The sequence below is a fragment of the Haliotis rubra genome, unplaced genomic scaffold (genome assembly GCF_003918875.1).
Source record: "Haliotis rubra isolate DU_JTF1 unplaced genomic scaffold, ASM391887v1 Scf781, whole genome shotgun sequence".
Classification (NCBI taxonomy): Eukaryota; Metazoa; Mollusca; class Gastropoda; order Lepetellida; family Haliotidae; genus Haliotis; species Haliotis rubra.
In genome coordinates, this window is record NW_025767503.1 from 430,054 (window position 1) to 445,004 (window position 14,951).

Genomic DNA, 14,951 nt, shown 5'->3' on the forward strand with positions numbered 1-14,951 from the left:
AGCTATGTTGTTGGTATTGGAGTAACTATTACATATTGTGTGGAGACAAGTACAAGCTCTGTATCCAGTAGATAGCAACATTTTAGTGTCAAGTCTAGCTATATGTTTGCATTACACAAGGACACTGGTTCCAGATGACATTTATCAGTTAAAGTTAAAAAAGATGGGTGGATAAACAGCTAAAGTACATTTCAACACATGCTATAGAAAACATATAGGACTTCCTAAGTCATTTTCAGTTTATTCCATTTGAAACTATGACAATCGAAACCCTATTGTCTCCTTGAGGTTGTTATAAGGTTGGCTGGCAACGTGTACCTAGACTTACCCTGTTTTGTGAGTATTGTAGCATAAGGTGTGTTAGTTTTGTACAGGTCTTCACAACAGGCGCCATATACTGTGTGACTGCATATCACCATTGAGATTACACTTGTTTCTAGTCATTTGCCCTGCTTTGCTTCTTGCTAAGCAGCAGTAGCCTAGTAACGCTGTGGCCTTGACCTACAGCTGTCAATAACCTTGTAACGCTGTGGCCTTGACCTACAGCTGTCAATAACCTTGTAACGCTGTGGCCTTGACCTACAGCTGTCAATAACCTTGTAACGCTGTGGCCTTGACCTACAGCTGTCAATAACCAAGCAACGCTGTGGCCTTGACCTACATCTGTCAGAACCACGCAATGCTGTGGCCTTGACCTACAGCTGCCAATAACCTAGCAATGCTGTGGCCTTGTCACACAGTTGTCTATGTGGCATATATCTGTTCTCTGCTTCGTGGCTGGTGTCATTTGACTAAAATTGTTTTGTTTCTTTATTTAGATAAGGTGAGGCTTGGTAATGATTATGGTGTTACTGGACTGTTTCCCTTCTCTGTAAATCTAGAGACATCACCAGTGTTTGACACAAAACTGACAGTTAACCTTTCTCTGTAAGACCTGATAAGAAAAATGATATGAAATGTACAGTTAAAAAAATCTGTTCTGTGGTTTGTAAACACTAAATGTATATGTACATTTTTACCATGCTTGTACAATACTGAGGCGAGCACTCTTTCTTAAAAAATTAAGAAAATCAGATCACATTTCCTGTCCTACTTGTCTCCTCATGATAAGGAGACCATGGCTGTGTCTTGTACTACATTTCCTTGGATTATTTACATGTTACATGATCATATTTGATACATCAACTTAATGTTTCCATCATCCATTTTACACATGGTCAGTACCTCACAGATCGTCCTGTCTACAAGTTTACATCATTTCCTGACTGTTTTAATGTTGAAGATAACACTGCCTCAAAGTGTATGTCAACTATCTCATTTTTAAGCTATTTTCTGTGTTTCTTACTGTCCGTGTGAACTGTGATTATTTCGTGGGGTAAGTGGACAAGGTTAAGGATAGCCTGTGTCTACCAGTACATCGAGGAAACTCAGCTCTTACGGAATATATCAATAAAACTAAGTACTCAATTGTCTCTTTGTCTTCTGTACCAAAGCCATCATCAGAGAGGGACCACTGATGGCGCTTCAGTCCAGAACCTGTACAGACTTGCATCCCTTAGACTCTTAGGATCTGTACATCATGAGGTTGGACCCTAGATCACAACCATGTTTCTTAAGAGTGGTGCCTATGGTCCATGGCTCCTCACCACAAGTACAATTGCATCTTACAGCCCTGGCCTTGCCTCCACGATGAAGGGGGATAGCCTGCACACACAGTGCAAAGCTGATCTCCTGCACACACAGTGCAAAGCTGATCTGCACACACAGTGATCTCCTGAAGCTGATCTCTGCACTGATCTCCTGCACACACACACACACACTGTGAAGCTGCACACAGTGTGAGGCTGATCTCCTGCACACACTCTGCACACACTGAAGCTGATCTGCACAGTGTGAAGCTGATCTCCTGCACACAGTGTGAAGCTGATCTCCTGCACACACAGTGATCTCCTGCACACACACGAAGCTGATCTCCTGCACACACTGTGAAGCTGATCTCCTGCAGCACACAGTGTGAAGCTGATCTCCTGATCTCACACACACACTGATCTCCTGTGTGAAGCTGATCTCCTGCACACAGTGTGAAGCTGATCTCCCTCACACACAGTGTAAAGCTGATCTCCTGCACAAAACATTGCTGTGTAAGTGCAATAATCTGGAACATGACCTCTTATAGTCCGGCTATATTATATTGACTGGCTTATTATAGGTTTGTCAGCTCATGGGTTTCACCAATGTCTAAGAACAGCATCACTTAGGGCTCTCCCCTCATGGAGCTGATAGTCTGGGACATAACGGACGTATACACCTGAAAACATGAACACACAACAGACACATTGATGCCTTCATGACTCCATATATTACATTGTGTTCTTTCCTCAGAGTCCTCTACATGTATACAGTGAGACAGGATTTACCTAAAAGAATACAATGAAAAAACATGACACTGATCAAAGTAAAGATAATAATACATATTTACCAACCAAAAGAAAAACATGTCTGCACATTTTTCAACAATATTGGCAAAGCAACTGTCATGGGTTTTTATAACCCAATGTTTGTCTTAAATATATTAGACCAGACCAATTTTATTTCTTGTTTTACGGATTTTTGCCATCAGAAAACCTAAAGGCAGGAGGGAAAAAAAATTAAAATAAAATAACCAGTCAAAGTAATATTCCTTCTAAATACTAAAAGTGTTTTACTTTGGGGAATTTATGAAGTGTATATGGGGCAAAAAACAATCTCAAAGAAGTTTTCTTGTAAGTTTACATTTTTGGTCAATAAAAACATTAGGATTTTATGTTTTGAGTGGGGAAGATTAATTATTATTTTTTTTCTTATTCTTGAAAAGATACGACCGGCGGATCCTTAAAACAAGGAATAAAATTGGTCTGGCCTCAACATGATTTTGGTTCCTCATGCAAACTGTAATAAGTAACAGAGGGTCATGTAGTTAGTGTCTGCAGCCATTAACACAGCGTGAATTCGACAACAATTCCCAACCGGAGATGCCTGGAAAGCAACGTAAAATAACTAAATAGAACTTGAGTCCCCCAACCCGATGATCCCTCTCCTGTGCTGTGACACGTCCCTGTGGACTTTGTCCCTCGTGTAGAACTATCACCTGTACCGTCTCCAGGCATCCATTCACGTCACAACATCAGGTTCTGTGATCTTCACCTTCGACCGAGCGGAACTCTCGATGAGGTTGACGATGTCAGCGGCGACTGTCTGCAACCCGTGTACCTCGATTCTCTTTACAATGAATCCTGTCCATGCACAAACAGCTATGGCGATGACTAGCAGTAGCTTGACTAGAGAGAGGATTAGCGGAGCTGAGGGTACAAGACCTCCCGACATCTCCAGCAGGTACAGGAGGACACCCAGCACCAGCGCCTGGATCTGAAGGACAGACAGACAGGTCTTGGAGACACAGACAGAGAGATGAGATCACACACACACAAGGTGTATACTGACCTGTACATAAACATTTACTCCACAGGAGTGAGTTTAGTTTTACGCTGCACTCAGGAATATTCCAGCTATATGGCGATGGTCTGTAAATAATCAAGTCTGGGCCACACAAGCCAGTGTTCAACAGCATGAGCATCAATCTACGCAACTGGGATACGATGACATGTGTCAAACAAGTCAACGAGCCTGACCACCCGATCCCATTTGTCACCTCTTACAACAAGCATGGGTTGCTGAAGATGAATTCTAACCTGATATTTATGGGTAAGGAATCACAGTAACTTATGCTTGGTATAAAAGGCTGTCGACTGTGTTATACTGCAGTGTAGTTTATTGTTAAACATTGTTAAAATTGTATAAAATGTTTCTGATATGCTCCAATCTGGAATCTTCTAGAACCGTTTTAAAACTAATCCAGCATGGTTGGGAATGTTGTAGATGGTATTTCGACTATATAAGTGGACAAGTGCATGCTTGCCTGGAAGAAACTCTGGTCACTTTCTGTCTGTTTCTGTCCCCGCTCTAGTTCTGTCAGCGCCGTCCCCAGAAGATTGTCTCTCTCTGACAGTCTGGCATCCCGTGAGTCGGCAGAATCTGTAACATAAATGTTATGAAAAATTGATTATCAGTTTCATGATGAAAACAATACCAACAGATATAAATTTTTGCTTTGCTTGCTCAGAAGGCATCATCCACTTACTACCTGTGTCTTCACCTCAACCCAATACACTTGTACCAAAAACATCACTAAGAACTATGTGTGGTAGCATCTTTCTCTACCCAATACACTTGTACTGAAGGCATCAAGTAGGAACTACCTGTGTTATATCTAATACTCTTCATATCGATGGCATTATCTAGGATCATCTACCTGTAGAGTCCCCCTTCTGTATCCGCAGCACGGCCAGCACTGCCTCGTGGTCGGAGAAGTTGTAGGTGCGCCCAGGGATCTTGTTCATGATGACGCTGCACTCCTCTACACTCACACTGAAATCTGGACAAGACAGAAAGGGGAGAATAACAACACGGCCTCTTCAAGCTTCTAGGGAATAGTAAACTACCCAAATGCCACGTACAACAGTATGAAATCCATTGTGCAATTGGTATTCTGTGAGCATTATAACATAACAAATCCAGACCAGCTTACACCTGGAAAGTATTCAAAGAATGACCAATAATGATGTGGCTGTTCCGAGCACACACTGACTATCACCAGCCCTATACTGCTACCAGTCCTGTATTCCACACCAGAATAGATCCATATTATTCTAAATACCCTTTGTAAGCACTACCTTATGAAGCTCATGCTGTTGATCACTGGATTGTCTGGTCCAGACTTGATTATTTACAGACTGCTGCCATATAGCTAGAAGATTCCTGAGTGCGGCGTAAAACTAAACTGTGCAATACCCAATCCTGTTTGTCACCTCTTAAGACAAGCATGGGTTAATGAAGATCAACTCTACCCGGATCTTCATCTTTTTGACCAACACATACACCAATAGAGCATCTGCCTGGAGAGGGGAAAGCTCACCCATGGCACTGTGTTGTACTGAAAGCTGGTGCTAAGAATGGTATCTCAGTGGGTTTACTATATAGGTCTGGACAAGCAGCAACTTGGAATCCCATTACATCTGACTTACATTGAAAATGGACATCAGATTAAGGTGTACAGGCTCTCTTTCAAAACAAGAATGCTCTATGTATTCAAGTAAGATTTTATTTTAGCCTACTTGGACCAGGTCTGTAAAACCAGTAGTCGATCCGCTTCCCATCAGGGTAGCCTGGCTGTGGGTTGGAGAAGCTGTTGCTAGGGACCTCATCTGTGTTGCCGTGCTCATATCCTGATGTCCGCTTCTGTAACAAAGGGAGGTAACCTGCATGATTATACACAGTAGTAACATGATCACCATACACTCTTATACCACTGTTCCACAGCTGGACCTACAACATTCTACTCTTACTTGGGGTTTTCCATATCTAACTATATATACATCAAGGATCACATATTTCAGCATATTACAGCCAACCCCATTACTTATACACATCTCCAATAAATGAGAGGTGGTTAGTAGATTAGCTGTCTCACTCACTCACTCATTCACCTAGTCAACACCTAGTCACAGAAACACTGTTACAAACTTGGATTCAACTTCCTCAAAAACAATAGTCACTGTAAGCTCAGCCAATCAGGTGTCAGCACTGAACTCTGCATACTCTAACCAAACCAAAGTTAAAGCTAAAAAGTATAGAATTAACATAAATATGACAACATGTTATCAGACCCTTGCAGGCAACAGAGATGTGCCCCAGCACCTACCTTGTCCAGCCAGCAGTCACACACAGGGGCATTTGTACGGATCAGCTTGTATCCCAGGTCCACTGGCTCCACATTCAGGTCGCCCCCAAGCAGCACCAGGTCACATGACTCCGATGTCAGCCTCACAAACTGGCTGATCTGGAAGGCCTGGGCGACACGGTGAGCCAGATACTCGTCGTTGTCATGTCGGTACTCCGCATGGAACTGTAAACAGTGGAGCGAGTGAGTAGGTGAGAGAGAGAGAGAGAGAGAGAGAGAGAGAGAGAGAGAGTGAGAGAGTGCAGCATCAACGTGTTTCATAGAATGTATGTGAATATCAAACTGTTATCAATGAACTAAACTTCATTTAAGGAGTGACTTCAACACTTTTTGTCATATATGGAAGTGTAAACCAGTGTGCACACAGTGTGTGTGTTTGACTAAAATCACACAAAAATCAGTGACATTGTTCAGTGTACTACTTCAACATAAGTAATGCATTGTATGAGAGTGTCTGAGTACAGACAGCATGCAGCATGAGATCACTGTCTACATCTAGTCCCCCACAGCAACAACATCAGTCAGCTGTTCCTTACATGTGAGCCATACACATTGACTGTCAGGCCATTCACGTTGAACTTGCAAAGTCCCACGCCTTTCCCCCCAAACCAGTCGCCATGGTAGAACTTGTGAGCAAAGCCATTGAGAGAAAACTGTTGGAAGACAGTCTCGATGATGGGGTGGATGGAGAACATACACACCCGCTGCCGATGGCGCCACTGGAACACACAGAGTGATAGGAATGGTAAGGGACAGGTGTAACTGTGACATGGAAATACAACATTAGAGATAGCTGCTGACAAGACAGACTGTGGTAGGTTTGTCATTTCCCTCTGCTCAGATCCTCACACTAATCCTCCATTGACATTATGTTCTAACATTGAAACTGACTGACCTGTAAAAATAGTGGGAATGTGGCATTCTGGGAATAAGTCTTTGACAGAGACGCTTGTAGTCACTCTTCAACCATACCTGCAGCAGAAAATTAGCACCAGCAGTATAAATCACCTTGTAAAGCAAGTATATTTGTTTGTTTGCAGTATTACGAAACAGTCACCAATATTTAATAGCACAGTAGCCCATAAATAATCAACTCTAGGGCAGACAAAAACATTGTTTGATATCATGGGCAACTTTGTTGTAATTCTACACACAATTATTCACATCACCAAACCTGACCACCTCTTATTTCCCTTACACCTGCAACAAGGTGCTTTGGATCAACTTTAACCCAGGCCTTCTATAAGAATAATAGCAATGAATATCAAGATTGTACCTCGATTGTGTATCTTGAAGTCTCTGCTCACCTCACATAGTACCACAATGTCATAATGTTTTTGAGAAATTTCCTCTCCAATGGCCTCGATACGCTCACGCCGATACTTCACAGTACCTGGGATAAAGACGCCCCTACACAGAAACATGTCATGATCATCACAAGGGCATACTGATTACACAGGTGCAATGGAGGCAGTATACGACACTCTGGACGTCTCAAACATTTAACATTACGACCATAATTCTCTTCAAACAGACAACAATATTCCGAAAAACAGTAGTCTAACCTGGCCGACCTGGGTCTGATGTCTGACTGAACTATTAGCTCAAGATCAACATGTTTATCGTGTCACTGAGAGGTTCCTGATGCTGGATAGTGCTACTTTCTCCAGGGTCTTCTGTACATTCTTGCAGAACTGATCCAGTCTTTTAGGTGCTCATAAACCACTGAGATTAACTTATTTAAAAACCTAATTTTGCTTAAAATGCAGTTAATGAGTTTTCATTTGGATGATATGATGTTCATCCCCATGCAAGTTACATGTCTCACAAGTGCACACCACAGACAAACTGAAAGTAGAGGAGGTGCAGCCTTTCTGTACATAACTGACTACAAACTGATCCAGATACATACATAGCACATGCACTGGATCAACCAAACAAGACTTGTACATATAAGTAGAGGCGTAAGAGGTAAAGGCTTCTTAATTGCTGACAGTGAATTATACAAATAGCTTTTTGAAATGTTTCCTGCATTTGTTATCATGAAAAGACTCAAGCAAGTCAAAATAAATATGGTTGTTGGGATACAATTTGAGAAGTTAGTGTAAAACACACAGCTTATATGGAGCTTCAATGGCCTTAAACTAGCATTCCTTTTTACTCTCAGAATCGAAGACATGTACAATGTAAATAAAGCTGGATAATGACTAGACACATCTGAGCTTTATGTGGTTTTTTACACATAAATACATCATTCGCTCTCACACCCATACTATAATAATACAATAATAAATTAATTCACATTGTCAATAATGTTTACTCTTGAAAACGTTTTTCATATGGTTTCCATTTGTTAAGGTATTCCAGAACCTTGATTTGAAACTAGTATTCCTAAACACAGGTGGGATAAGCTGTCAAAGCAAGCCAATAAGCTGATTGTCAGTGTTCCGAACCATCAACATCAACTACATGTTATGATGATTTCTTTCAATGATTTCTAATGAAAAACATGTTTATGTGTTTTTTTATGTGCATTGATAACACTATTGTGTTGGGGGTTTATTCAGAAAGGCTTTGTAGCTGTCACAATCATCATCATATTTCATTGTTCTCTTAACATGTGCATTTTGTAAGACATTTACAAAACTTATTTGACAAGGGAATTTTGTCTCACCAGCAGTTGAGGGTAAGGACTCTTAGTGTAGTCATCACTGTCCAGTCTTCACAGATAATATCTCGCCCCTTCAAGTCAGTTTGGGGAAAATCTGAAACATTTAATTCTTATGAACTACATGAATTCTTCTTTCCAGTGTGAAATTGAAGAAAATATCGTTTTACCATTGGAACACCCTGATGATAAACCTGTCAGCAATGTGGATAACATAAGTTGATCCTTAACATCCATATAATATCAAATTCCAATATCATGAGGGGCTGTGCAGGCTGAGAATCCTGAGTAAAGAAAACGTTGTATCTTAATATGCCTTTAGCACTAACATCTTCAAGAGTAATCAACTTTTTAGCTTTTCATGTTTGCTGGAACACTAATTGTGGTGCACTTTGTAGTTTTCTTCTAATTTAACTTAGTAATTTCATGGATTATGATAGAAGGGTGGTGTGAAAAACTAACCAAGTCCAAAAGCTGAATCATGTTCATTCAAAATTACTTCTGGACTTGGTTCAACTTTCCTAAATCTGTCCTAACTTTCCTAAAAACATTCATGCATACATATAAAGTTATAATACCAAAGTTTGCTGAAGTTATCTGCTACAACTTCAAGACTGCAAATACAGGTGTTCGGTTAAAAAGTACCGGTAAAAAAGTCCTAAATTTGCCTAGGGCAAAAGGTCCCCTTTTCATTTTCTAAAAAGAATTGTATAGAAAAACAATGCTTTTTTAGTTTAGTGTTTCATTGTCACACAAACAACAAATGTAAAGGTCTTATGACATAATGACGTATTGAAATGTTGATATAAACATCATACGAAATGACTACAGTTAACAGTATAAGTTATAAGTTACATAATGCATCACATGATGACACAAGATAGTTTAGGTCTACTGATAATATAGAAGTCGGGTGTTCACCAGTTCTGGATGTGATGCAATCAATTATAGTCACACTGTAATCAGTGATCAGTAAACACACTGAGACACTTACAACTGTTTTTACTACAGATCAAAGGTCAGTTTAGATATTCAATCGGTGGGCACGTCATGTTTTTTAAGATGTCAATTAAAAGATCAAACATCAATTCAAAAATTTAATCTGTTATTATATATGATTTCTTCATGTTTTTTTAAAATCTTGGATGTCAATCTTATCAAATAAATAACTGAATCACTTTTTAGTACAAAAGGACTTTTTTACAGATGACATTTTTCCTATAATCAGTATACACAGCTATATTTCAAAGGTTTTGAATTCATTATTTGACCAAGCATAGTATATTTTCATTGTAAAGTATGTATCAATTGAATAAAAATATATATTTTCTGCAATCACCCACATTTGATATGACCCAACGAAAGACCAAGGCATAACTTGGGGAAACACATGCGTCTCTTTTTGCTGCAGTGAGGGAAGAAATGGCAGGAAGTGACTGTGTACTATGTTGTTACACCTGATAGAAAGTTGACGATATATCTCGTACAGAAACCAGTCACTCTTCGAAACATGACTCGACTTCAGACGAGGGAACATAAACCCACCAGCCTGGATATCACCTTACAGTAACTGTAGACCAGATGGGTGCATATGTACTTCACCCGTAATAAACAGTCTTACCTGTATAGAAGTATACAACTCTTACCTGTATAGAAGTATACAACTCTTACCTGTATAGAAGTACAAAACTCTTACCTGTATAGAAGTATACAACTCTTACCTGTATAGAAGTATACAACTCTTACCTGTATAGAAGTACACAACTCTTACCTGTATAGAAGTATACAACTCTTACCTGTATAGAAGTACACAACTCTTACCTGTATAGAAGTATACAACTCTTACCTGTATAGAAGTACACAACTCTTACCTGTATAGAAGTACACAACTCTTACCTGTATAGAAGTATACAACTCTTACCTGTATAGAAGTACACAACTCTTACCTGTATAGAAGTACACAACTCTTACCTGTATAGAAGTACACAACTCTTACCTGTATAGAAGTACACAACTCTTACCTGTATAGAAGTATACAACTCTTACCTGTATAGAAGTATACAACTCTTACCTGTATAGAAGTATACAACTCTTACCTGTATAGAAGTATACAACTCTTACCTGTATAGAAGTACACAGCTCTTACCTGTATAGAAGTACACAACTCTTACCCATTATAGAAGTACACAACTCTTACCTGTATAGAAGTACACAACTCTTACCTGTATAGAAGTATACAACTCTTACCTGTATAGAAGTATACAACTCTTACCTGTATAGAAGTACACAACTCTTACCTGTATAGAAGTACACAACTCTTACCTGTATAGAAGTACACAACTCTTACCTGTATAGAAGTGCACAACTCTTACCTGTATAGAAGTATACAACTCTTACCTGTATAGAAGTACACAACTCTTACCTGTATAGAAGTACACAACTCTTACCTGTATAGAAGTACACAACTCTTACCTGTATAGAAGTATACAACTCTTACCTGTATAGAAGTATACAACTCTTACCTGTATAGAAGTATACAACTCTTACCTGTATAGAAGTATACAACTCTTACCTGTATAGAAGTACACAACTCTTACCTGTATAGAAGTACACAACTCTTACCTGTATAGAAGTACACAACTCTTACCTGTATAGAAGTACACAACTCTTACCTGTATAGAAGTATACAACTCTTACCTGTATAGAAGTATACAACTCTTACCTGTATAGAGTACACAACTCTTACCTGTATAGAAGTACACAACTCTTACCTGTATAGAAGTACACAACTCTTACCTGTATAGAAGTACACAACTCTTACCTGTATAGAGTACACAACTCTTACCTGTATAGAAGTATACAACTCTTACCTGTATAGAAGTACACAACTCTTACCTGTATAGAAGTACACAACTCTTACCTGTATAGAAGTATACAACTCTTACCTGTATAGAAGTACACAACTCTTACCTGTATAGAAGTACACAACTCTTACCTGTATAGAAGTACACAACTCTTACCTGTATAGAAGTACACAACTCTTACCTGTATAGAAGTATACAACTCTTACCTGTATAGAAGTACACAACTCTTACCTGTATAGAAGTATACAACTCTTACCTGTATAGAAGTACACAACTCTTACCTGTATAGAAGTATACAACTCTTACCTGTATAGAAGTACACAACTCTTACCTGTATAGAAGTACACAACTCTTACCTGTATAGAAGTACACAACTCTTACCTGTATAGAAGTATACAACTCTTACCTGTATAGAAGTACACAACTCTTACCTGTATAGAAGTATACAACTCTTACCTGTATAGAAGTACACAAGTCTTACCTGTATAGAATTATACAACTCTTACCTGTATAGAAGTACACAACTCTTACCTGTATAGAAGTACACAACTCTTACCTGTATAGAAGTACACAACTCTTACCTGTATAGAAGTATACAACTCTTACCTGTATAGAAGTACACAACTCTTACCTGTATAGAAGTATACAACTCTTACCTGTATAGAAGTACACAACTCTTACCTGTATAGAAGTACACAACTCTTACCACAGTATAGAAGTATACAACTCTTACCTGTATAGAAGTACACAACTCTTACCTGTATAGAAGTATACAACTCTTACCTGTATAGAAGTACACAACTCTTACCTGTATAGAAGTACACAACTCTTACCTGTATAGAAGTACACAACTCTTACCTGTATAGAAGTACACAACTCTTACCCGTATAGAAGTACACAACTCTTACCTGTATAGAACTATCAGAAGTAAACAACTCTTACCTGCATAGTACACTATAACAATTCATGGAATACATATACAGTTCATTAATTACTCCTGTACAGTTAATGTGTTACAGCTTCCCAGGTCATCGATTACATGTGTACAGTTAATGTAGTTCATCTGTAGTTCATTAAATACTAGGGCTGTAACGAATACACTATGTGGCGAATATGATACGTATCACGAATATTGGGTAACGAATACAAATAATTATTCATGAATACAATATTGAAGTTAAGTGATTGATGCACAATATTGAACGCCCATGTTGACAGTGTTAATTTGTCACAGCAATAACCAGTGATCTCATGACACTCAAATTTGGTATCTAATAGTTATAGCTGACAGTAACATGTGCTGCCTTGGAAAACTAACATGACTTGCGGTACTACAAGGCTAGTACATATTTCATTCTTGCATATCTCATTTTGAAAAAGGACATAAGGGTTCAAGTAAAACGGACACCTTTAAAAAAATTGTAAATATTCATGAATATTCGGTTCTGGTGGCCACGAATAACAAATTGAATTCATGAAGGGCTACGGTTTGATTCACTGAATATGCGAGTGAATCGTAACAGCCTTATTAAATACACTTTTACAGTTAATGCTGTCTTCCAATTCTGGTAACAATGTACACCTGCACAGTAATGACTTTACATTTAATGTAATGTAGTACACCTGCAGCGTATGTTACACCTGTACTGTCAATGAAATACATCTGCAGGTAATTCAATACACCTGTACGTTAATGTGGTAAACCTGCAGATTTAATTACCTCTATACAGTTAATGAGACACCTGTACAGTTCATACTGTACATCTGCAGAGAATATTATATTACACCTGTTCTGTTAATATAATCCACCTGCTGATCATTAAACACAGAGTTAATTAACTTGCAGAGTTAATTATTACTGATCAATTCACGGTGTATACCTACAGAGTTAACTACACATGTACACCTGTGAGGTTAATTCTCCTTTGCAGTTATGGTTGTTCACCTGTAGCTGAATACACCCTTATACAGTTAATGTTGAAACCTTCCACGTTCATGTACCCACACTGGCCAGTAGTTCAACTACACTGCCCTGTAAAGTTAACGTAGAACACCTGAAATTCTTTTATAATAATTACATTCATGTATGTATACAGCTAATAAATCACATTTGTACAGTTTATTGATTACACCTGTTTCAATGACAAAACTGCACCTGCATAACACAGAGAACCCGAGGTTTGGGCATTTACTGAATGATTGTCAAAAGAAATGTTGGTGGCCGAGAGAATAGGAATCTCCAACGTTACACTCACCAGGTAAGGATAGTGTGGGCTAGATGTGTATGAAATTATAAATGTCACAAACTGGATCGGCGTGCATCTGGAATTTGTAATGTAAAACGACTTGACTTCCGTTACCGGGATAATGGTTAAAAATACGATAATATATTCACCAAATCTCGTTTAAAAACTGTTAAGAACGAGTAATATTAGCACTTGACATCATTCATCTGCTTCAGTGTTTTATCTATAAACTCAGCGAGTGATGTTTCCTTATTCCGGTAATGTTGTCTTGTTGATCCATTACCTTTGGTCGTCAGCGATCCCGCATCACCTGTGTTTACGTTTATGCCGATACCGTCAGATCTGTTAGGAGCTTTAGTTTATCGAGCTCCTCACAGCGATAGCCCGTTTATGGAGATTGCGGCAGCGTAGACTGGGTCTGTGTCCTATCAAGTTGATTTTGCACAAAGGTCTTTGTACTAGTGTGCGCACCAGTGTCAAGGGACAAGCCTCCCAGTTGACGCGCACGAAGTCACACGCGCTGTGTAGGAGCTTCTTAGTTTTTACTTTCCAGGGGTAGATAACTCGGATTTAACTACAGTAGTTGGATGTCTTTCTTGGTCTGTTGTTTAGAATCCCGTATCCGAATGTTACAAATGCAGTATTAAAATTTCTATTAAAAATAATAAATTTGTTCATTTAATCTTTTTTTTATGAGGTCCACGTTTATTTTTTCATATAACTAGTCAACTACTGTGACAGATTTCGGATTACACTTTCTCAGTAAGTACAGATTCAGTTTCTTTTATCCGGGATTTGAACATCCTCATCGCTGGCACACAGAGTCATCGATCTAACCCACTCAGCTACCGAGGCTGTTGTTTTTGTGCCGACAAATGTTAATGTCATGTATAATGGGTATCGAAAATTATTTTTAAAAATCTTAAAGTCGTTTTCAAATTACTCTGTGGCAATATGAATTAAAACACTCGCCTATATCAAGTTTAGATCCGTCTGGAAAAGAGATACTGAAACCGGGACACAATCGTGATATTTGATCTAGCCTGTAAGTACAGTTTACTTTCAGTCCGCTTACCGGACCCAGATATACAATAGTAATAAAGTTGGTTACACACAGGATCTGACAAGTGTGAGCACAAAGTTTAAAAATACCAAAAAACTTCGTGGGACGTCATAGAAACAACTTCAGTAAAAACGAGTACAAAAGAGGATTGAATATTAAACAACAACAGAAATACACACGACTACTACTAGTATTATACGCCTAACTGACACAATCAAGAAAAGAGCGCGAGATAACCTTATTCATAAGTATTCATAAGTTGGAAGCACTCTAA

At 38.8% G+C, this 14,951-nt stretch overlaps 1 protein-coding gene across 1 annotated transcript; it reads right to left on the reverse strand.

Annotated features, from left to right (window-relative positions):
* Positions 1–2,777: 2,777 nt before the first annotated feature.
* On the reverse strand, positions 2,778–14,090 carry LOC124260941 (putative neutral sphingomyelinase). The gene is given in 11 exon segments (XM_046695273.1): positions 2,778–3,405; positions 3,956–4,071; positions 4,349–4,471; positions 5,211–5,334; positions 5,798–6,001; positions 6,373–6,536; positions 6,539–6,555; positions 6,732–6,808; positions 7,144–7,246; positions 8,511–8,601; positions 13,898–14,090. Coding segments are annotated over 10 exon segments (1,218 nt in total). The 5' UTR covers positions 8,546–8,601; positions 13,898–14,090; the 3' UTR covers positions 2,778–3,150.
* Positions 14,091–14,951: the final 861 nt, after the last annotated feature.